The sequence below is a fragment of the Labrus bergylta genome, chromosome 16, assembly GCF_963930695.1.
Source record: "Labrus bergylta chromosome 16, fLabBer1.1, whole genome shotgun sequence".
NCBI classification, from domain to species: Eukaryota; Metazoa; Chordata; class Actinopteri; order Labriformes; family Labridae; genus Labrus; species Labrus bergylta.
Genome location: NC_089210.1, coordinates 26,032,541 through 26,055,586, shown reverse-complemented (window position 1 = coordinate 26,055,586; position 23,046 = coordinate 26,032,541). Strand labels below are relative to the sequence as shown.

The 23,046-nt window shown below is 40.5% G+C and overlaps 2 protein-coding genes across 5 annotated transcripts in view; one reads left to right on the top strand and one right to left on the bottom strand.

Annotated features, from left to right (window-relative positions):
• LOC109991805 (dedicator of cytokinesis protein 7) overlaps positions 1-23,046 on the bottom strand; it is a 31,680-nt gene that overhangs the window by 8,148 nt on the left and 486 nt on the right. For 2 of the 4 annotated variants that reach the window (XM_065964474.1, XM_029279408.2), the window contains exons 2-36: positions 21,206-21,287; positions 20,769-20,947; positions 20,497-20,565; positions 20,248-20,374; positions 19,588-19,800; positions 17,734-17,819; positions 17,567-17,633; positions 17,147-17,296; positions 16,897-16,977; positions 16,531-16,687; positions 16,271-16,401; positions 15,715-15,808; positions 15,431-15,593; positions 11,256-11,373; positions 10,018-10,088; positions 9,767-9,905; positions 9,544-9,645; positions 9,355-9,441; positions 8,774-9,005; positions 8,350-8,514; positions 8,054-8,226; positions 7,397-7,498; positions 6,953-7,039; positions 5,997-6,092; positions 5,670-5,810; positions 4,897-5,010; positions 4,622-4,792; positions 4,389-4,528; positions 2,731-2,900; positions 2,466-2,617; positions 1,979-2,161; positions 1,575-1,701; positions 1,381-1,465; positions 1,151-1,247; positions 918-1,052 (exon numbers count right to left, since the gene is read on the bottom strand). In XM_065964474.1, the coding sequence (XP_065820546.1) occupies positions 918-1,052; positions 1,151-1,247; positions 1,381-1,465; positions 1,575-1,701; positions 1,979-2,161; positions 2,466-2,617; positions 2,731-2,900; positions 4,389-4,528; positions 4,622-4,792; positions 4,897-5,010; positions 5,670-5,810; positions 5,997-6,092; positions 6,953-7,039; positions 7,397-7,498; positions 8,054-8,226; positions 8,350-8,514; positions 8,774-9,005; positions 9,355-9,441; positions 9,544-9,645; positions 9,767-9,905; positions 10,018-10,088; positions 11,256-11,373; positions 15,431-15,593; positions 15,715-15,808; positions 16,271-16,401; positions 16,531-16,687; positions 16,897-16,977; positions 17,147-17,296; positions 17,567-17,633; positions 17,734-17,819; positions 19,588-19,800; positions 20,248-20,374; positions 20,497-20,565; positions 20,769-20,947; positions 21,206-21,287 (4,486 nt within the window). The remainder of the gene's footprint in view (positions 1-917; positions 1,053-1,150; positions 1,248-1,380; positions 1,466-1,574; positions 1,702-1,978; positions 2,162-2,465; positions 2,618-2,730; positions 2,901-4,388; positions 4,529-4,621; positions 4,793-4,896; positions 5,011-5,669; positions 5,811-5,996; positions 6,093-6,952; positions 7,040-7,396; positions 7,499-8,053; positions 8,227-8,349; positions 8,515-8,773; positions 9,006-9,354; positions 9,442-9,543; positions 9,646-9,766; positions 9,906-10,017; positions 10,089-11,255; positions 11,374-15,430; positions 15,594-15,714; positions 15,809-16,270; positions 16,402-16,530; positions 16,688-16,896; positions 16,978-17,146; positions 17,297-17,566; positions 17,634-17,733; positions 17,820-19,587; positions 19,801-20,247; positions 20,375-20,496; positions 20,566-20,768; positions 20,948-21,205; positions 21,288-23,046) is intronic. The other 2 variants (XM_029279409.2, XM_029279410.2) reach the window with 2 other exon arrangements.
• angptl8 (angiopoietin like 8) lies at positions 12,324-13,934 on the top strand. Its single transcript, XM_065964750.1, has 4 exons — positions 12,324-12,548; positions 13,068-13,220; positions 13,504-13,611; positions 13,692-13,934. Exons 1-4 carry the CDS (start codon positions 12,324-12,326, stop codon positions 13,707-13,709), a joined length of 504 nt encoding a protein of 167 aa, XP_065820822.1. The 3' UTR covers positions 13,710-13,934.

Genomic DNA, 23,046 nt, shown 5'->3' with positions numbered 1-23,046 from the left:
CAAACCTTAAAGACATCTTTTTTTTGTCCATTCATGGTCAACTATGTTATCATTACAGACAAAACTTCCAAAAGCATGCATGTGTCTGTGTCTTCAGTGCTGAATTGTTTCGTTCACTTGGGCTCCATAGTGGATCCTGGCACCGTCTGACATCTGGTCTAGTACATCTATACCTAATACTCTCCTCTACAGGTAAACGGGTTATAAACATATTTTATTTATGTTTTATTATTTATTGTACAAATAAGTTACAAGTAATGACAAGTAAAGTTGTCATATCCAAGTTGTGTTAACTCTTTTGTTGTCACTCACTGTTTATCTGATGCACAATCACTGAAGAGAACAGATTACAGATCAGATGTGGAAAGATGCTTTAAAACTGCATATTAAACATGAACTATACAAACACATGCAGCTGTGTAACATGTACTATGATCAAATAAATGTATACCTTACAAGCATTATTAACCATTTATTAAGTGTTACCAACATCTGTTGGGACTTTATGATAACCATCCTGATAATGTTTAGTACCCTGTGTGAACCTTGAAGAGTGAAATTATCTGGTCAGTCTCTCTATGTCGTATTTACAGATCCTACCCCCCTCCCCCCTTTGTCAGGATGTTTTTTTAATGTCCTACATGAAGCACTTTCAATCACTTTGTTGCTGAAATGTGCTAAATAAATAAACTTCTCTTGCTTTGAATAAAAACAGTTTCTTTAAACTTCCAGATAATTTGGTCATCATAAACAGAATTGGGCCCAAAATCTTCTTGTGTGTAGCCATGAACTGAACATGAGAACCAGTTCATCTAATATCACTCATCCTAATTGGACTCACTGATTAATATACAAAGATGGTAAAAAAAATGGATAAGAAAACAGTCAAATGTAATAGAAACATTATACTTATTCACCTTATAGACCAGCGCTCTCTGTGTAGTGAAGCAGTGCTGCAGGAAGAGAGCGCTCTGGTTCCCTGCCATGCTGTGGAGGAGAACTCTCAGGACTCCACCCAGGACACTCTCCTTTAGCTCTGATGCCACGACAGTCTGAAACCACAACACAACACATTATAAAAAAGGTCATTCATTCGAGCAGTCAGAGAAAGGCACGACATCTAATATGGTCAGTTAGTTTAAGTCTTCACCTTGACTATAATCTCCAGGGTGTCCAAAACAACCAGAGAGGCTTCAGTGGCTAAGTTTCCATCCACCACAGACTCCTGCTCCATCTCAGCCTTAGTCCTGTAGGAAGTCATATAGCATACTTATCAGTATGACAGTTTAGGTGAGATATAGCATGTTCTTGACTAAATTCTAATCTCAAAGTGAACATTTGAATAATGCATTAAAAACATCATTGGGAGCAAGTCCATACTTGTCAACTCTATCTGTATTCTGCCTCCAGTGAGTGACATTCTTCCTCCACCTCACGTTCTCCTGGCTGCCATAAGGACTCCTTTCTGGAACAGTCATCATATTAAACATTTAAACAACTAATAAGAACCAGAAATTAAAATATTTCTCCTACTGACACCCACACACACAGTACTTTTGTCTCATGATCCTTACCTCTGTGGCGGCGGACCATCTCCTGACGAGCCCCAATAGTTCCCAGTATGGCCTCCTCTAATCGGGCCTTCATGTCCTGAGACTTTTTAAAAGTCAGACTGTTGATCCTCTCTAAAGCTTTCTTCCCCTGCAAACAACATCAACAATCAGAGGACAAAGACATCGAACTACAAATACAAAAACCTGAAGTTGGATCAAAAACTAATAAAAATGGCTAAGGGCATTATAAAAACTTTGAGAAGAAATACACAGTATGCTTCTCAAAAGATCCTAAATAAATTGTTAACGAGTAAAATATCATTGTCATCATGTACTGTAACTTTTGCATGGCAAAATAAAGAATTGATTTCTAACAGGGTGAATTTGTGATAAATGATTTTAAGAGCTGTGACTTGTTAGTGTACCTTGTATTCAAAACAGGAGACACAGAGGTGCAGTAGATCCAGCAGGCGGTTGATTTGCAGCACAGACAAATCAGACAGCCAGCGCTCCAAGAGGGCAGCATCGGCATTCTTGAGCACCCACAGGAAACACACCAGCAGAGTGCGGCTGCAGTCAGCAGACAGTGAGCTGGACTGGCGCCCGGCCTAGTGAGGACAAACACATAAACTCAGTGGGAGCCGTTTAATCTGTTTCAGTACAAAGTGACTGTTTACTCAGAGAGGACAGAGAGCCACCTACAGGCTTGGAGGAGAAGTTGTACTTATTCAAAAAGCATTTGCATTTCTCTCATTTTGTTCTTTTTCTATGAGTGTTTCTGTGAAGTAACAGATAGGGTGGACTGATCGTCTGTCAGACTGAGGCAGCGGCCTCCCACACAGAAGCGGATCTGTGAACTGTCAGTCTGTAAGGGCCCCGGGGAACAGCCTGACCTCTGCTGCTAACACTCACCACTGTAGGCAGGGTGAATTGGTTGGCTTTGGCATGTGGTAAAGGGGAGCCAGCTATTGCCATGGCAACAGACTGACTGATAGTGTTGCCACCGTCTGGGTCAGCATCGTCAGCGTGGGCTGAGGCATGGCGGACCCTAGCAGGCGAGGAGTCTACAAAGAAATAAGAAAAGCTCTCTCAGGTGCTAGAAAACAAATCACGCAAATGTGCGTAGGAGTAGGATTCAAAGAACAATACTGACGGGTTGCATATGTATTCTGCTTACCAGTGAAGTCGTGGAGCTGATGCAATGTCTCCATGACGATGGGGACCAGGGGCAAGTAGAGCTGAGCAACGTGGGCTCTGACCTGGGGGTCAGCGTAGCGGGGGTCTGCATCATGGCTGCACAGCAGGGAATGCACTGCACTAATGGCTTTTTTATGAAGGAAGAAAACCCTGCAGGTACAAATAAAGTACATAAATACAGTAAGTTACTCACTGAGCATATGCTATGCCAGTGTTTCCCACAGCACTTTATAGCTAAGGCGGCTGCCTAAACACATACCCTCCGCCTTAACTACTGTTGTAGAAAAACAACAACAAATGGATTTAAATCATCCTGCGTCTCATGTGAGATCCAACTGCTGTTGAATGCTCCGTTAGGAGACCCCCTGCCTGTGTCATACAGGTGTCAGCCTGTTGGTTGCGGGTGACAACAATCAGGAATGCCCTTGAGCAAGGCACCAAACCCCCTCCCCACCATCAGCTCAGGAGCGCCCGCTGTGGGCTGCTCCGCCACTCTGGCTTTTTCCATTAGTGCATGTCCATAGGATCCTGTTTCTGCATGTGTGTGTTCATGACTTACAGAGTGTAAAAACTGAAATTTCCCCTTGCGGGGATCAATAAAAGTAAATCTTAAATCTTAAAAGTATCATCAAATAGCTAACATCCTGCTGTAGTCTGTAGCTGCATACTTAAACTCCGTAACTGAGTGCTGTGTTGGGTTACTTGATGTAACTCCAGTTCTATGATTACATGCATGGCCCTCTTAAGGGCTTCTTTATTAGAGTCAACTGTACCCAGATTTTTAAAAGCACTTTCGGATTTTCAAACTGATTAATCCTTTCTAGGAAAACTGAATGACCGTCCTGTTTTTATTTATGCAGATTTTAAGTACAGGTGTGGGATCAAATCGATTTACGCAATAATAATCATAGATTCTGAACTGATTCAAAACATCCATCTCATCTGCCGTGCTGCTAACATAAGCTAGTTCTCAGTAAGTGGAAGCTTGACCTCAGTATGCAGCGTCTACAAAACTAAAGTGAAGTATGTCAGGAGAAACTCAAAAGCCTGAGCTCATGTCAAATGCCACCACACAGAGTTAAAATAAATAACAGCCAAAAACCTGCAGGCTGACGCACAAGGCATCACGTTACTGATCTGCAGAAAAGTCTTAATGGACATTAAAAATAACAAGAACCACGGTCTGCTTGATAACACCTGCCCTGCAGAGTCACAAGGCTTTAGATTTATGATCAGGTTTTTTGTTCCCTGATAAGCTTCTGATAAAAACTTAGTTAACTGGCTTAATCACACACACTGAATTCATATTAAACTATTCAGCAAGTTCAGCAAGTTCAGCATGAATAAATGTCATCTTTGTTTTAGGTCTTCCTCTGAATCTACACTACAGTATTGCAACATTACAAATATAAACGCTGCATTATCCTAACACATTTTATAGAACTTTTTAACATCAAATAACAATGTGACACGCATATAATAAAGTGCACAGCAGACTGGAGTAGATCCTAAAAGATAAGAAACCCTTTGCAACAAGTAGGGAATTGATTGTGAATCAGTAAAGCTTTTTGAATTGTGGCCTTGAATCAAATCGAATTTTGAGATATTAAAAGATTTAGCTCCCCTATAAGGGCTTACCCCTCTCCATCAGGATCAAGGATGAGTGAGAGCTCAGTAAGCAGCAGACCTGACAGGAAGTGCTGCTGGCGGAAAGGGACAGAGAGCTCAAACATGGTGGCCACTCCCTGGTCCTGCACCATGCTGGAAAACGCTGAACTCTGTGTACACAACAAAAGTTAGGAGGATGAGGATAAGATAGAAGGATAACACATACGAGCTAGTATATTGTATGTTCAAGCCTGCTCTGGTACCTGTGAGGTGGTGGAGGAGGTGGAAGGCGAGGGGGAAGCTGGAGGACTGAGAGTGGAGCACGGCAGGTTCAGGACCACATAGTGCTCGTGGCTGCAGACAATGCGTGTGAAATCCATCCTCAGCGCATTGAGAGAGCTGGGGTTCTGTGCTGTGTGAAGCTTGTTAGCAATCTGTTTAACACACAAGGTTTTAAATTAGTAAAAACGGTTTAAAAATATACATGGGAGATATGGGATATAAGTTGATTAATTCCTCAATAGGAGTCAGTAGGCACCTGTTTGTAGTAAGTGCGGATGAGGTTAAACACAAAGCCCCGGTCCATGAGAGACAGCAGGTCATTCAGGAAGAAGGCCAGACTGTTGTTCAACCGCTCCACAAGCTCCACGTCCTGAGAGAAAGACAAAGACACACAAGCAAAAAGAGAAGGTAGGGAAGGAGCAAGGTAATAATTTTATATTATACAGTTAAAAAAAGAGGAACCATTTGTATCCGAGAGAAAACATACATTTTGGCTTTGCCTCGTCATTGTGTTCATTGCAATAACCAACAATGGCCAATGATGATCAAGTTTTTTATGCTCCCCTGATGAACTTTTATCTAGCTTCAATTTGGAAAAAAAACCCTGTTGATATCTCTTTGCTTAGGTATTTGACTTCTGATGAAAAACTGAATCATTCTTTCTTTTAACAATCAAATATATTTAAGGATTAAGCTCACTGTGAAGCTTTGCTGTGGAAAATGTCAACAAAGGCTGCTTCAACAATGTGCTGCAAGTCACTTCCCTTTTACACCTACCCTATGAGAGTGGTTACTAGTATTAAAAATTGCTTCATGTAAAGTATCAATCGTGCTGCTGATGGTTTATTTGGTCTGTCATAAGAAGGTTAAAACTCCTTACAGGAGCTTTAAGACATCTTTTAACTTGATAACATTTTAGAACCTCTCCCACCTCTCATCTTCTGTAAGTCAATATTGTGTTAATTGAAAACTAATGGACTCTCAGCAGTTTCTATATTCTTGGAGTTTAGCTTTGTGGGTTTTTTTTACCTTGTGGTATCGATTGGCAATATCTGCACTGATGGCACATACAAGTGCAGCGATGTCGTCCACATATCGGTCTGGGAAGCGCTGGCGCCGGGGAACGTCCAATTTGGAGGTCAGGAATAAGTGATGGGCCATGCTCTTTGTCTAAAGGAGACGGCCCAAAGAAAAAAAAAAAACACAGTTACTTATAACTGAAATGTTGCATTTCCTGTCATAGTATTGGCTCCCATAGTACCTTTGTATCAAGGCTCGTTCTTCCATTATTATCTTTAACTTCTTCATATTTAGACCTTTTCGAGAGCAGTGTCTTAATGTACAACAAATGCTTACCATCAACTGGAAGAAAAACCAGGCCTGCTGCAGCGCTGCTTCTCTCACTGTGCTGGTGCTGACCACCCACTGTAAAGCCAACTCTTCATGGAGCAGCTACACATAGACCGACACAGAGCTCAGTTTGTCACACATCAAGAACACTTAAGAAAGCTGCCAACTTAATAATATAAAATGTATGGTTTGTTTTAAACAAGACCCATCTAAACTTCGTAAAAGATAAAAATGTGCTATGTTTGGATAATTGTGCAGTACCTTATTTAATTGAAACTATCTAAGATCTAATCTTTGTTGACATGATTTATCATAAATAGTAGTATTAGTAGTAATTTAGTAGTAGTGTATTTCGGTAAAAGGGGTTAACTTGTGGAATAGTGATGACATGGAATTAAGAATGTGTGGTTCACTTTCCAGATTTTATTTTTTTATTTTTTTAATAGTGTGCTTAACAAATATAAAAGGTCTGTTTGATTATTTTTTTGTTTTTGAAATTTACGTTTGGAACTTCTGTTTTGTTTTTGTTCGTTTTGTTTTTGTAAGAAATGTTTGAATTTTTTTTTGTTCTGATATGTTTTTGTAACTAAACTAGTAGTGCCTAAAATAATAATATTTGTAACAAGGGTAGCAATAATAAGCTAAAGCTTCAGCCTACACCTTTTTAGTTATTTTCTACCGATATTCCTGATGGAAGACTGTTTATATAGACCGAAATAAATTACTACTACTACTACAAATAAAAATACTCAATAATTTAACCCCTTTGTCCGTCACAGATTTAGTCCTGAATTCTTCAAACCCAGTCAATAGAAAAATCAAAGAATCTACAATCGTATTGTCACACCAACTTACATAAAAAGACAAAGGTTAAATGTCATGAAGGGCGATGAAGGTTAATGACAGAAAGTTGGTGAATGAAAGGACATGTGTTAATTTGTCATGGTAGATCTGTCTTTTACCTTCTTGGTAATCTGCCTTGTGGGAACTGAAAACAAGGCCACGGTGTCCAGGAAGGCAGACATGCGATTGCAGCTGCGGTCGTGTGCCTGACAACGGGTGACGGTGGAGTGAACACACAGAGATGAGGAAAAAGTGATGTGAAAATGGGTGACTGGAGATGGATGGGTGGCTTGAGAAATCTCTATGATCTCTGATGTGTAAGGCTGGTAAGAAATCGGAATAGCAGAAGGTAGAGATTTTGCCCCCAAAAGATAACAGATGTGGTCAGTTACGCGACAGTGAAATGGTAGATTGTGAAAGTCTAGTTTTAGTTGTAGAGAAAAAGGTATGGCTCGTTAGTAGAGAGGGATGCAGTCAGAAGCACATATAGAGATCAGCAATGGACAGATGAGGAGGTGAAGGTGTGGAAGAAGAAAGGGAGGAGGAGGGGGGGGATTTGGCACCTGCTTGAGATCACAGCTGGAGTTGGGATTCCGGCGCAGCACAGATCTTGACCCGCCAGGGGCATAAGCAGAGTTTACCCAGGAGTGGGAGCGGTCAATGCCCTACCATAAGCCACCAGAGAAACACACAAAATGCAGCAACAGGCAAGGGCACAGTGAGTAAAGGGAAGGTAATCACCATACAAGAGATTACTTAAAAGGATTACATCGGGAAGAAAACCAGGTAAGGGAGGATGAAATTGAAGCTGGATTCAACAAAGTAAGCAGGAGGGGAATGCACAAATAAAATGCGACTGTTCTTCATAAAACACAAGGAAAGGAGACACGAAGCACAATTTCTCCACTGAGTAGCAAACTGAACTGTTGGCACAGAGTTCTCAGATTAGAGATTAAAGAATCATTACATCAAAAAATTTAGTGCTACTTTTATTCTTCTCTAAACAAAATTACAAAATCAAATATCAGACAATTTGTAAATAAAGCTAATGCACAAATGAAATAACAAATCAAGTTTTTAAATTGTCTATAAGGTATTTCACTGCAGTAATTACTTTTTAAACATCTTATAAAGTCCTCTAAACTTAAACACAAATTATATTGGAGCAAAATTTGATTCATTATGATTTAGTAACACAATTTGAGAAGAGACTTTCTCACCTTGCTCCCTATGATCCTCTGCACCTCTTCATCAGGAGAAACTGGTGTGCTGGCCAGGTCTGGGTTGGAGTTGCTGATACTCTTAGAGCGGGCCAGATGTAGACTGCTCGGTCGGGCTGTTGCTCTTGACAAGGTGGCATACTGCATGGGCATGTCATAGGACTGCTGACCAGCTTCTCATTGAGATGAGACACAGTAACAGTAAGAGGGTTTTAATAGACAGGGGGACAAAAATTATAATAAAGTAATAGAAAAAGATTGCTGATGGTTGAGTGACACACTCATCTGTGTCTTACCTGTCGGTGGCATGGCTGGCTCTGCAGTTGGCAGGCGGAAGCAGTAATGAATGTAGGACGCAAGCAGGTTGTTGCGACCGTGCTGGTCCTGATTACCCTCCAGGTTTTTGTGGATCTGGTTGACAAATAAAGCCATAGCTTCGAAGGAAGTTCGACCCAGGTTCACTGTTGATAATTAGAGTGTAAAAACAGCGTTAAATCATGGGTAAAAAAGAACATGAACAAGTGTAGACCTTCATTTTATTTAGCATGTATTATGCACCTGATATCAATTATCGCCAATGAGTTGATGTTCAAATTTTTAGATGTAAAGAAAGATAATGTTAAATGTTTTCAAATCTGCTCGAATCAAAGCTTCAGTCTTATTCTGAGATGTGCACTTCAATCTCCAGAAGAAGAATCGATGTAAAACAGCCTCACTTACCAATCTGCCCCGAAATGACTGGTGGGTAGACGATGAGCTGAATGATCTTATTGAGCAGCTGGTGCAGGAACCTGACACAGGTATCCAGCAGAGCCCCCCTTAGTGCTACCATGCTGGCCTTCAGCTCGCCCTCCATGTTCGCTTCAGTGATGATGACGTCCTTCAGACGGAAGGGGAAGGAGTACTCCTCCAGGACATACACTAGAGTGAAGAACTTATCCAAGTGGGGGTCCTTAAGTCACAGACGGAATAAATATTTAGTATCATTTTAACTGGGGGAATTTTATTTCTGTCATTATTTTTCCATACTTCAATGAGATTAAAGGACTCATCTTTTGAGCAGACAAGGCTGATGGTATATGTATGCCTTAAGACCTGTTGTGTAATATACCTTTGATGGTGTTTGATTGTTGGTACCTCGATTGTTAATAGTGGGGTTTTCTATTTTAGCACGACAGATGGTGATGTAATACTATTATACTATATCATACACTAACCTCAGTCCTAAATTGTATAATACGTTGGAAGGTTAATAAGACAAAGAAAGGTAGAAAGTACAGTATAGAAACACCTTAGTGTACCTGAGTGTGAACTGAGGAGGCCGCTGTCACCTCTACATTGAACACTCCTTTGTGATTGTCCACCCACTTCATGCCTGGGAGCTGAACCTGCCAGAGTCACATCCAACTGATTTAACTCTCAGTCACATCACAAAAGGAGTAGGCGATGGCAGGAAAACTGATAGCCACATAATATCTTCACACACTTACATCAGGGGTGAGTACAGAGTAGCTGGGTGGGGGCTTTTCCACCGAGACAGGCAAGCTGAAGGAGCCGGTGCGTAGTCGGCCATGTTGCATCAGAGGGATCCACTGTGAGGAGAAATGAGACACGCGATCTCTCATCGATGTCAAGACAACAAAGGTAACGATCAAACAGGAGAGTGTGTAGGTGGGAGTATGAAATGTGGGCCAGCTGAAGGGTTGTACTCACAGTGTAGCCCACAGGGGTCTCCAGAGGAGTGTTCTGTTTGGTCTGGCAGCTGATGTGATAAAAGGTGAACAGCAGATGGTGGTTGTCTGTCAGATTGGCGGGAATCTTCATCTTCATCTCCTCATAAAACTCAGGAGACCTTTTGAGCAAGAGTTAAACGCAACATTTAGGAAGAGACAGTGAAAGACGGAAAGTTGGATGGACTCCAGTGGAAGATAAACAGTGATAGTCAACAGATGACTGAGCCGTACTTGTTGTGGTAGATGACAGACGTGTACGCCTCTCTCGTGAACTCAGCACAGCTCGACTTCCCGAAGATAACCTGGTCACACACCACACGATGAAGAAAGTTGTTTAGAACCAAGAGGAGGAATTTGAATGTACAATCCTTGATTCATCTCTCAAAGGTGCAACTTTCTGGATAGACAGCCTTATGGTGTTACTGTTATCGTTGCTATGAACATCATTTTGCAAAGGCCAATCGACAAATATAGGTCAAATATATGATTTTCTTCTTGCAGGAGCCTTAAACTTACATTTATTTCCACTCTTTGAGCGGACCACCATTGTAGATTTAAAACCAAACGAGCAACACTTAAGGAGTGTTTTGGCAAAAATGTAGTGGTTGAAAACAAAATGTATTATGTTAGAGACGTGGTTTGAGGAGACTCTACTTTTGATGTGACACCTTTAGCTTCTAAGTATAGAGAGCATAAATACCTGGTACTCAAAGGGTAGATTTTGGTTGGAGTATTACCCCAAAGCCAATTCACATATGCACTCCTGAAGGGGGGGGGCAGGGGGGCCTACTGAGGTAAGAGGTGACGCTAAAAAAAAGGACGTTGAAGTAGCGGACGAAACAACAGAATCCGCTATACGATACTATAATGAAAATATTTGCCTTTATATCAATGCTATGTGTAGTCCAATGGAATGACAACATCAACAAAAGAGAGGAGAACAACATACTGGCGAACAGAAAAAGTAATGCAGCCGTTTAATTACGTGCAACGAGATCGTAGAGGTTGCGTGAAAACACTCTATGCACCGTGCAGCAGTCACAGTATACATATGTATATATATGCAGAAAAATATACTAGGTGTCTGGGAGGAGAAACTCCAGGTAAAGTTATTTCATGAGTGAAAAATGTGGCTGTTTGTGTTCACACATACAGCTCCTCCTGGAGTTGTTCAGGAGTTTTCTGCAAGTGTGAAAGCCCTATAATGTGCTCTTTATATAAGATTCCACTCCTTGGTTTTCTTCAGTTAAAATAAATAAATTTGAGATTGAACAAAAGAGCTTTCCTGTAGCTCCCTAACTTGACTTCCCCTGCCTCCGGAGTAAAACTAATGCCTTTGAAGAAGTTCGCTTTTCCAAGAAGACATCGTATAGTATTTCAGTGCCTCAAGCAGGTCTCTGTGTCTGGAATTTCATTTTTCTGAGAACATCGAAGTCACAACACTTCATTATCCGTCCACAGTGACTCACTGGCAAAGCTTGACTTGGATCCTCTGCTGCCATGAACTGAACCTTCACAGCAATGTTCCTCACTGAGCCCTGACGACTGCTGAAGTTCAGACTTTGAGGGTAAACATAGAGCAGGTTCCTGAAAATGATGTAAGGCACACATTAGAAAGAGAAGAGTGGACAAGGACAGAGAAAATAACACAATATTACCAATATGGTTTCATGTTGAAGTGAATTATGATGGCAACCTAGAATTTAATATACTTCTTTAAGAATGAGTGCTTCACAGTCCAGTTTAATCTGTTTATGTTTTCAACATTATGAGCAACATTACAATTCATCTATCATGGATCAATCCTGAAATCCTACAAAACTGTATTACAGTCAAAGATAAGAGAGGAAAAAAAGGAAAAAAAGATAAAGAGCACCATGTGTGCACATGGGAAGAGTGTGTCCAAGCACTGGATTTGATTGGTCACATTAACTCTTTTCCAAGGCAAACACTGGAGGTAACATTTGGTCACCTCTTGTAACAGCCGATTTTTTTTACACTCGAGAAATCGTATTTTTTAAAATACCATGAAATAATATGTGCTGCACAGATTGTGATACTGCTCATGCATGGTCTCTATAAAATGTGCTACATACATAGTTATGCATGTCACATTTGTTTGTGACCTAAATGACAAAACTAGTACCTCAGGGGTTAAACTTCAAGGCAAAGTCACAGGGATTAATGCCATGGACAAGACCGGTGATCGAACCGCTGCTGAGCTAATGTTTTACTATGGTGTTGCATGCACATATCAAATATAAGGCGGTCTGACCATCCTCAAAATTCATCATCCTCATGGTTCGTTCTGAGGATGCCATGGTCGGCACAGCTTTGAGAGATTTAGAGCCTTATGATTTGACTTTTCTTTTTGTTGTACTATTACTTTAGCTGACTTGAATTTGGAAACAGACAACTGGACTATATTGTGTTTGTAAGAGACTGTTATTATGAAGGTGATCTTGGGTCTGTGCTTGCTTTGTTTGGCCATGGCTTTAAGAACAGTCCACGCAGCTCCGCTCCTGAAGACCGAAAAGATGGAAGATATGGCCGCACCAGAGGGAGAAGTCGAAGTGCTTATGTTTGGTGTCATACAGTTCAGCGAATCCCTAAAATATGTTTATGAAACCACAGAGGCTAAGATAGATAAAATCAGCCAGAAAATGAAAAGGCATGAGCAGACTCTCAAAAAGCTGGGGAGGCAGACTGAGCAGGCTGCAGAGGTGGAAGAGCAAATGAAGGAGGTGATACAGCTGCTACAGGTAAGAAAACACAGAAACATGTAAACAATGCATTCCTCATGTGCTGCCCAATGTTGTTTTTGTTTCAAGACAGACTACTTCTGGGAAGTACAATCAGATTCCAGATCTTAACGGAACAATGTGTAGATCTGAGTATCTAAAACCTCCATCAGAGTAGATGATCAGCTCTTTGGAGAATAAAAAAACTGTCTAACTGACATAAATAGCAGCTCTTTGCTGATTTGCAGAATGGATCAACAACACAACAAGGCCTGGACAATTTCTGCATAAACATATACAGTATGCAACAGTCTGTGCTTGGGCATGTCACTCTTCTTATTGTGTGAGGACCAAAGGATTCTTTCATATATTTTTTACAATGTATATGGATGAATCTTGGTCTTTCATTCTTCCATCTGAGATAAGAAAGTGAGGGTGTCTTTTGAAAGCTGTATAGTGCACTGTGGGGCAGGCAGCTGCCAGCTACACTGAGATCTTTGTTGAGGAAGAGGATAATAAGGGCAGATGCTCTTTTGACAGGCCCAGATGGCCAAGCAACAGGCGGACACCAAGAAGACTAAAGACTGGCTGGCCAATATGGAGCTAGAAGAGGCAGAGCTGAGGACCAAAGTAGAGAAGTTGGAGAAGCACGTTATAAACTCAGTACCACCTACCAGCGTCAAAGATCTGCAGGTATCAGAAAGCTGAATAATGTCTCTTTAATTTGAACTTTCAGGCAGAGTAAATGTTGTAGGTCACTTTTGTCTATCACAGCAGCCTGCTAACATTAACTTCTGCTTAAGAGTAAGGTATTTTAACTGCTTTTTGCAAAGTGTCTCGGGATAACATTTGTTATGAATTGGCGCTATACAAACAAAGATTGATAGATTGATGGATGCAAAGACACTTGATCACTCAACATACTTGAATACCAGTCACTGATTTTCATCATACAGAGTTGTCTTCCTGTCTTTAGGAGAGAGCAGAGGAGATAACCGATGTCTTGAGAGGTTTACAACATTTGACTGAGTTTCAAAAAGAGATGATTGAGACCCAGAATGAGAAGCTCTCCAAACTGCTTCAGGTGGTTAGTCACTTATCTGAAGTTTTGAACCTTTGGTGACTTTATTTCAATGTATTAACAGTTTTATTTTCTCCTTTCAGAGTGACATAGCCGTTTAAATTTCATCATGGGTCTCCCAGCCTTCAATGAATAAGACAAGAGCCATCCACATTTTAACTCTGTATCGTCACCAGGGTTGGAAATTAACTTTTGCCACTGTGACTGGTGGATTCAAAAATCTACCAGTCACTCTATTTTAATAGACAGCAAGATGTATTGTAAATATTATAATTAAGGCTTATAGTATTTAAGTAAGATGCTTTTAAAGAAAATAGAGACATGCTCTTTGTCTTGCTCATAAACAGAAAAAAAGTTTTTTTCAGTTACTTGAGTACATTATTTAAGGCGCCTCAGAGTCTCGCTTGCTGCCTGTCCTCAAAGGCTGATTTAGCTGCAACTAAAGCTCAAATAAAGGCAAAGTAATCAACATATTGTTTAATAAGTACATGAGCTTAAATGAGGAGTCATCACAATCATGAAGGTTTCTGCTGGAAAGTGTGCGTTTCATTAAGTAAGATGTTTATAGGGCACTGCGTGTTCGGTTCTCAGTACATCGTAGCTTTTAACTAAATCTGAAGATTGAAATAAAAACGCACGAGTGAAACGAAACTTCAAAAGTCTGAGTTGGGTTAAGGTGCTACTACTGAAAATACCCCATTTCCTGATTCACAATAAAAGCACTTCAACAAAATTTAAATGGAGGACTTTTATTGTGAAGAACTTGTCGGAAATAGAATGTGTTTATCAACAAATGTGCCCAGGTGATTTTTTGATAACGCTGTTGGGAGTAACAGTATTTAAAACTGCTCCTTTAAAAACAAGACACCGCCAGACATCAGTTTAAACAAACCTTCAGCACGTAGAACCGCTGTAATTGAGATGTTAATCTGTGCGACGCTACTCTGAAGTGACATCAAGCCAAGTCTTCTCAGCAGACAGCCCATCACTGTAAACACCAACAACCACTCTGACACGAGGAGAAGGTGGAGCCTTGTGGTTACTGAGCATGCAGGACCGCCTGGTTCTGCTCATAAAGTCAGAGCGGAACAAGCAGAAGACCAGGATTCAAGTTATGTTATTTTTTGTCACTAATCAATTCGTCACACTACTTTTATTTAACCGCCACTATGGCTGGTAGGTCGAGCTAATTCACCTTTAACTGCAAGAACAAAAAAAAACCTGTATTTGGCAGGTTATGGTGCTAATTTCCAACTTCAATCCACACTACACTCCCTTCCAACTCTGCAAAAGATCTACGATATTTCATGATTGCTAATATATCATTTCAAATGTCATATATTAGCACTCTCGATTGTGTACTCGTTGTGGCTCTCACAACAAGGACACCAGTTTTTATATTTGCCTTCACTCACTTTGTCACTTACAAAAATTGTTAATTTTTTTCAAATATGTAAACAAAGCCTTGCGCTCTTTGTAAGCTATCATGAAGAATACTTTTGATAACAATGTTATTTATATATTTAAAAAAAAAAATGATATGAATACAATTGTGTTTATGTTTAAACTCAGAACCTACTGTCCTTTTTTCTTAAAACTTCAGACCAGAACAAGGCAGAAAAAGCAGGGAAATTCTGTCTGCTGCAAATGACAAACACAGAAAACCAGGCATGCAGTGAAGGGGTGTTGATGTGTGTGTGTGTGTGTGTGTGTGTGTGTGTGTGTGTGTGTGTGTGTGTGTGTGTGTGTGTGTGTGTGTGTGTGTGTGTGTGTGTGTGCGTGTGTGTGTGCATCTGTCTCTCTGTGAAAAGTGAACACTCACCTGTAGGTGGTGTGAGGTGTGTATACGTAGCGAGCAGGGAACTCCAGCACATCTTTGGTAGGTCGAACACGCAGATCGGGGTATGGCTTCACGTGAAGCAGCTCAGGTGACAAACAGTAATGAGGCGAGTCCGGAGCTGGAGAGATGTCAATTTTCAACTGGGCTGAGGGACAATGGACACACAAGACGAAAAAAACTGTATATCAAAAATCCCCCACAAACATCACCCATCAACGCCTCTTTCCAATGTCACATAAAAATCTGGACTTTGTTGTCCTGTTTACCGGTGACGGGCCTTAGGCGTCGCAGAACAGAGGACGGTCTGCGCATGTCTGCCAAAAACTTATAGAGGTCCTCATCACTCAGTCTGTCCCCCTCCTTCAAAAACACAGATAGGAAAGAGTTACAACAAATTACAAACAAGTGAATAAAACAGTAATTTCTAAAATACATAGAGTAATGACAAGTCAAGTACTAAAAGGTTTACTTCCTTTAAATTATTTCAGGTTAATCAATGCCAGCTTGTCTCTCTGGAAAATTGCAGCTTCTATTTTGCAGTTTAACTCCAATAATAAACAGAACTTATTTCATAAAATTAGTCACAACCTAGGAAACTCCTAGAGAAACCCTGAAAAGTATGTGAGTTTCTATTGATTGCAAAACTTTGCACAGACGTAATCAAAGTAGAGTACAAGTTGGCTCCTGTCTTTATCCCGTTACAGCTACAACCCTAAGCATGATGGATTCAACTAGAAGTAATTCTGCTGTCACACGACAAGATGGATGCAACAACAGCCAAGCTTTAGAAATCATAAGCAGTGCAGCTTCAAAGGTCCTGACCTGTTTGAAGAAGTTGGTGACGGTCAACGTTGCAGGACGGAACGTTGCGAAGTTGCACATGTCTTCCCCAACACTCATCCGCTCAAAGCCCTTTTTCTTTCTCTCATTCCATGTTCCATGACCTTTGCGTTCTTAACAGACAGGAGAAAAAAAAAGTCAATGTTAGACAGGAATGTTTTTGAATGTAATTTGCTGCTACTATTTCTTTGTGCATGTTTCAAACTGGATTCATTTTAAGACTTGTTTTAAGTTTTAAGTACCAGAGTCAGAGTCAGGGTCTGACCGGTCCAGACCTCCCACACTGCTGACGATGTTGACAAGGTGAATGGCCGTCCAGGCAAATGGCATACGAAAACGTCCGAGACGATTACACGACTGCTCTGCCTGTAGACGCAGCTTCTCCAACTTCTCTTTGTGCTGGAGCAGGACAGAAAGTTGACCAGATATGATTACATAATTTAAAGATAAATACGGGCTTCTCATGTGTGCTGAGCTGACCCCTATGAATGGTAAATATTGCAGCTTTCCAGACAGATTGAGTAATGATGGTGACTAGACAGTAAAAGCTGGTTGTTGGCCTTGTGTGTTGCAACAGTTTAAAACTCCTTTTTTTAAAAATCCATTACCTTAGAGGAATCAGACTCTTTCATCACCATGTAGGGCTCACAGCATTCTCCAATGTCTCCTTGCTGCAGGACTTTCTCAAGCTGAAATCCATGCACAAAGAAAAAGGATTCAATAATGCACATATCTTATTTGTGAATTGGAATTAAATTAAGGTTCAGGTTGCATTTAAAAAAATAATAATTGTCTTCTAAGCTGATAAGAAAACATTATTTAACATGTTTAGAGGTTTTCTTCAGCTTCTCTCTCTACCTTAATGACCAAGAAGATATCTGCGGACGGGTACGTGATGGAGAAAATGGCAGAACGGGCAAGTGTGGAGATGGCTGTGTGAGGCGTATGGGGTTTAAGCATGCTTTTCATCTGATCCGAGTTCAGGTCGAAGTAGAAGTTCTCCGAGATCTGTAGGAGGGAAGATTGAGATAACCGGGAAACAGCGGAGAGAGAGGGGAAGGAAACATGATAATGGAAATGCACATCAAGGGATTTTAATTCAGTTTGGACTCAATGATCTGAACAGCAAGACCACTAAGAGCTTTCTGAGACAAGGGAAATTCAATTAGTTAAGCATGAACTCAGCATTACGTAAGTGGCTATAGAGAGTTAAAGTCAGCAGAAGAACACTTATGTGAAAAAAAAGAGGGAAAACAACATCTGGAACCAAAAAAGTACCTTTTTCTTTTCTTTGACATCATACAAGGCAAGTGTTCCAAATATCGGCTCAATCTCTATTTCAAACCTGAAACACAGAGAGAGCATTATGGGTATTTGTTAGTGTGTACCAGGGCATGGAGACATAAACGTTGAATGTTATATACGAATGCTTGTTCTAAACTCACTTCAAAGACAGACACTTGACCATTATCCTTTGGCCACAGTGTTCTTTGGGCACTTCAATGACAGAGCATCTCTCCACTGCCTCATCCTGCCACACAGAGAACAAAGCCATGTACAGAACACACACACACTTACAACATAACATTTGAACAGATGTCATGGAAACATGGAGAGAAAAGGAAGCGGCCGTGTGTACACAGATTATAAAGAAGGACGGAGCAAGAAAGTGAGAGCACAGAGGAAAGGAAAGCAAACAGCTCGGCAGCTGGATGGGTTTCCAGACGTTATGGACATTCACTTTACGGCAACTCTTAATAATGTTACTGAGCTGAATAAATGGCAGCCATGTTTGCCAACATTTTCAACTCAGGGTTTTGCTGGTTGCTCTGTTAAGGTTTGATCTCTGAACTTAAGTTGCCTTCAATCTGTGTGGCTGGTGCTGGAAACTTGTTTACTTCTGATTTTTCGTTCATGCCGTTTGGTTTTCCATGCTTTCATTTGAGCAGCTTAGATGTGGAAACTCAGTTGTAGAGTTAAGTTTCAAGATTTGCACACATTATGTTCTTTGTTGCATGTCAGGAAGTAAACAAATTACTGATTAAATACACTTCCTTGGTGATACATTTATTGATGGAGATTGTTCTTGATTAAGTTCTAAAATACAGCATTTCTAATGTAAGAAGCATACTACTAAAAATGTTTGTATTATTGTAGCTGGATCTCAAGTCACTTATTTGACATTTCCTCACTCCTTGATCCACGCTCGGAGCGATGACGGGATACATGAGAGCAGCCTTCACGGTAGTTTTACTGACAGACACGCCCCCCAGCCTAACTGAAACTTCCAATTATCAGCAGAGTTTAACAACTGAGAATGGAGACCTTAAAACAGCACTAAGGGGTGCCTTGAAACAGACTACAGACATATGTCCGCTTCTAAAGAGTTGTGTTTTGATAAGCAGGGATAAAAGAGTTTGACTAGACAATTAGGAATGAAATATTCATGATAACTTTTATAAAATCAATATAATAGAGTGTATCACTTCCAAGTTTTGCATATGATTCGGTTTCTGATTTAACAAAATATTATTATTCATAAAGCCTAATATTGGTATAAAACAAATAATTATTTTCCATGATGATTTTTTCCCATATGAACTTTTATTATTGGATAGCACATAAGTCTAAGAGAGTAAAAATATCTGTGGCTAAGAAACACTTTTTACACTTAATGTTGTGTAATAATAAAAGTATAAAGTAACTGATCTGTAACAAGTGTCAGGTTTAATTTTTTTTACACTATAGCATTAAGCTGCAAAAACAAAAATTCCTGTGGTCCGGAACAGGATAAAGTCCACAAAATAAACACACTGTAGGTTGTTCTCAGTGTAAAGGTATGTTTCTGAACAGGTCAAATAATCAAGTAAAAAAAACAGTTACTGCGTGTATTATTTTTTAGAACTAATAAAGTGCTAATGTGGTCAGACACAAAGAAGAGTTAAACTAGCTGGTGCAGCTTTAACGCTCTGAAGCCTTAATCCCAAACGGATGTCGCATCACTTGATACTTCAGAGGAAAGCATTCCTGCATCTCTCCGTGCATCTCTGGTGGGACAGACTGAGATGCAAAGAACCGACACAATCATGGATGCTATCTAATAGACCTAGACACTCAGTGTTTCTTCATGGTAATAGTTAGCAAAGGTGTATGGCTATCATTGTCCAAGTACCGTAGTATCTAAAAGAGAGTTAGAAAATCATCTAATAATCATCTAAAATGTGTGGACTTTGTTTTGTGATACAGAGCCAGTGTTTACTTTCCTGAATCATACTGAACTTAACTTTTTAAATTCAAACCTCATCAGGGGGAGGGTAAAGACCCAGCAGGTCACTGTGGCGACCCTGCAGGCGTGCCTCAGTGTTGCGGTGGTCCATGTCCTCTGCAGCAGTACGTTCCAGCACGGACGGCAGGAGAGCATCTGGGGAGGAGTTCTTCAGGTCAAAGATACTGGAGGCCCAGCTTCCCCTAGGTGTCTCATCCAGACTGACTGACCGCCGCTTTGCGTCATCCTGAGCCAAAAAGAGTGAGGTGGAGGGTTGAGATCATATGTTTTTATTTCCTCCAGGAACAGATGTCACCTTTAAGTGCTCACTGAGGATGATTTAGAAATATAAGGGGAAACAATATGCTGAAGATCCCATTACCCATTAAATATGATTCATGTGGAGACTGTGTAATGGATAATGGATATGATATATCCATTTATACATTACTCATCTCTGCATGATGAAATCACTAAGAGGAATCCAACTCATACTGCTCTCCCTAACAAAGTAAGAGACCTGGTTTATTCTCTGACTTTTCTCTTCATATATTTGTCCATCTAACACACAATGGCCGTTTATAAACCTTTTAGTCTACAGTAGCAAAACTATATGTACACTATATCAACAAATGTGGCAAGTGAACCCAGAAGACTGAGATGTCATCTGGGTCTGAACATCACCATCAGCTACCTGGTCATCCTGGCGCTCAGCAGAAGCAGCCTCGTCCAGTTCAAAGGTTTGTTTGACGAGCCCTCGCTGCCTCTCCCTCTGTCGCTCTGAGTTGTGGGGGGTGTATGTGGTGCTGTAGTGCTGATATCTAGAGAAGAATTGAAAACATCATCATAAACAGTGAACAAGGAAGTGGTGCTCATCGTTTACATGTAAATGACATACATATTTGGGGCTAATTCCACTGATTCCTCAACTGACACAACTTACTTTCTCTGAATAATGAGCCAGTCATCGGTGTAGACGGCAAGGGCGTCTCTCACTCTGGAATCCAGAGAGCTACATAAAAAACACATTACTTATGAATAATTTAGCAAAGCATACATCTAGTACATTCAGTGTCACAAAGACAAAGGCTTTGTTCGTGTCTGTGTCCATCTTTGCCTTCGTTGTTTTTACAGTATTATAATGCGAGGTAATGTTACAATTTAATATGGATGTATGTGTTACAATATGTGTTGTCCATCATCAGCTTGACTCACTCCTCCTCTTCAGGCAACGGTGGCTCCAGTGTAACACATTCTTTGTCCTGGTGGAGGAGCTCAAGGTCATCCTGGGGGAACTCCATTAGCTGTCTGAGAGGACCAGGCTCCACCCCAGGAGCATGGCTGCTCACATACTCCTCAAAGTCCACCGGCTCAACCACCTCCGTCAGGGGCAACTGCCGATCAACAGTAGATAATCGTGTATGTAACAGTTACTATAACACAGCCATAGTGAAGGATCCTAATCTGATCACCATGACAGAAAAGACTCAGAAAGAACAGCAGAGGAGACAGCATGCAGTTAGGAAGGGCAGACAGATGACACTTTCCATCTATCTAAAAATGTATTAACCTAATTCACAAGTTACACCAACCATCTGCTGATCTAGCCAACTTCCTATGACCATTTTAAAGGTAAAAACAGTGTGACTCACAGGGTGGTGTGGCCTTTTCTTGGTCAGCTGTGGAGATCCATAGTCTCTGGACACTTGTTTTCTGACCTCAGCAGCTATCGTCCTGAGAAAGGGAGTTAAAAAAACAAAAGACACAAAACAGAGGACATACAGTAAATAAAGATTTACAGACAAGTCAAAGTTGTAGACATCTTGACAAATGGATCGTATGAATTAAAAACAAAGAGATTGGTTTGATGGGTCACTTTAGTCCAATGTTGAAATACTCCACTGTAAGGATCAAAGGAGTGGTTGAACTTCAGAAGAAACTGAATGACTTTACAACACTAGAGAAGTTTGATAAACAAATCTGTCATTCACTGTGAAGCTTTAAAAATCAAATACAGAGCTGTAGCTTCACTTACAAGGCTAACCTCTTCATTTTTGTTTTTTATGCTGCTTGTACCAGTAGCCATGCTTATAGCCAGCAGCTGCTCTGAACTGGGACTATGGCAGATCTCACAGAGAGATGGCGGGCAGGCTCCTGGGAGCAGGCACAGAGCCAGAGCTCTGTCCCCAGCCTTTATGTACTAACGGCAAATGGGAGGCTTAAAAGAGAGACAAAATGGGGAAAAAACAATCCTCTCACAGAGATAGCTAGCAGCTGCTACTCTAGAACCACAAAATAACTCCTTCTCTCATATACACAGCTGCAACAGCTTCAACATTTACAGAACTGTGGCCCTCATGATTACATAGCTTTGGTATAAGCCGTCATTCCATCAATGCACAGAGAACACCTAGGATCACAATTCCTGTCTCCAAAATGTAGCTAGACTTTTAGAACTTTAGCTGAACCGTTTGAAAAGACTCTCTTTTTAAATATTTACACTTTACGGTGGCTTTGTCCTCAGAAGATGTGGAAAGAGTGTCTGCAGCTCTTTGCACCTCAATTTAAAACAGGAAAAAGGAAAGCTATCGGCTGCAAGGGCAATGGCCAGCACACCCCTTCCCACCCTTTCCTGCTTCCGGCACCAAACAATGGTCTAAGGAGAGGACGACAGGACTTGGGGAATGCAGTGTGATGCTTTTTAATCACCCACATACTCCTACATGATATGGTATTAACAATCCAAAGGCTCGTACAAAATGACAGCTGACCTACAATGCAACACTAAAAATGAAAAGAAACAAACTTGTGATGGTGCCTGGCCTAAAATGTGTAAGCAAAGGCAAGACTTCACCAAGGTTACACTGGACTTTAAAAAGTGAACCTTCAAGATAATAATCTGTCATCCTGTTGTTTTTTAACTGGCTCTTGGAAAAGCTACAGTATCTGCAAGGCATGCTGGTTCTTGAAAAACAGCACAACAAGATCTCCTGTAAAAACTGAATGATGTGGTGAAAAAACTGGAAAGCAAGTTACATTTTGGACAGAATCAATGTTTGTAAAAGTTCTATTGATTAAAAAAAAGATGTTTTGTGGCCAACAATGAGTTACTTGGCTTCCACACACACCAGTGTTGTTATAACATGTTATTTAAAGAGCCAAGCACATGTATTTAAGATTTCTATGTGTGATCAATAATATTAGCATAATAAGACACTGGTTTTGACTAGAAGTCTATGCAGTGCAAATATAGCGTCACTTTTTTTTTTTTTTTTTAGAGGAGGGAAAACCAGTTTACAACATGTGGAAACAGGTTGCTACAACAATGCTGCAAGGCGTTCACACGATATATACTAACAATAAAACGCTTAAATAATTAGAAGTGTTACCATATTATGAATTCCTAGACGTTTAAACATTTTAATACAGCCAATTAACACATCTCATCCATTAGACTAGTCCTCAGCTTGACAGTTTTATCCTTAAGTAGCTC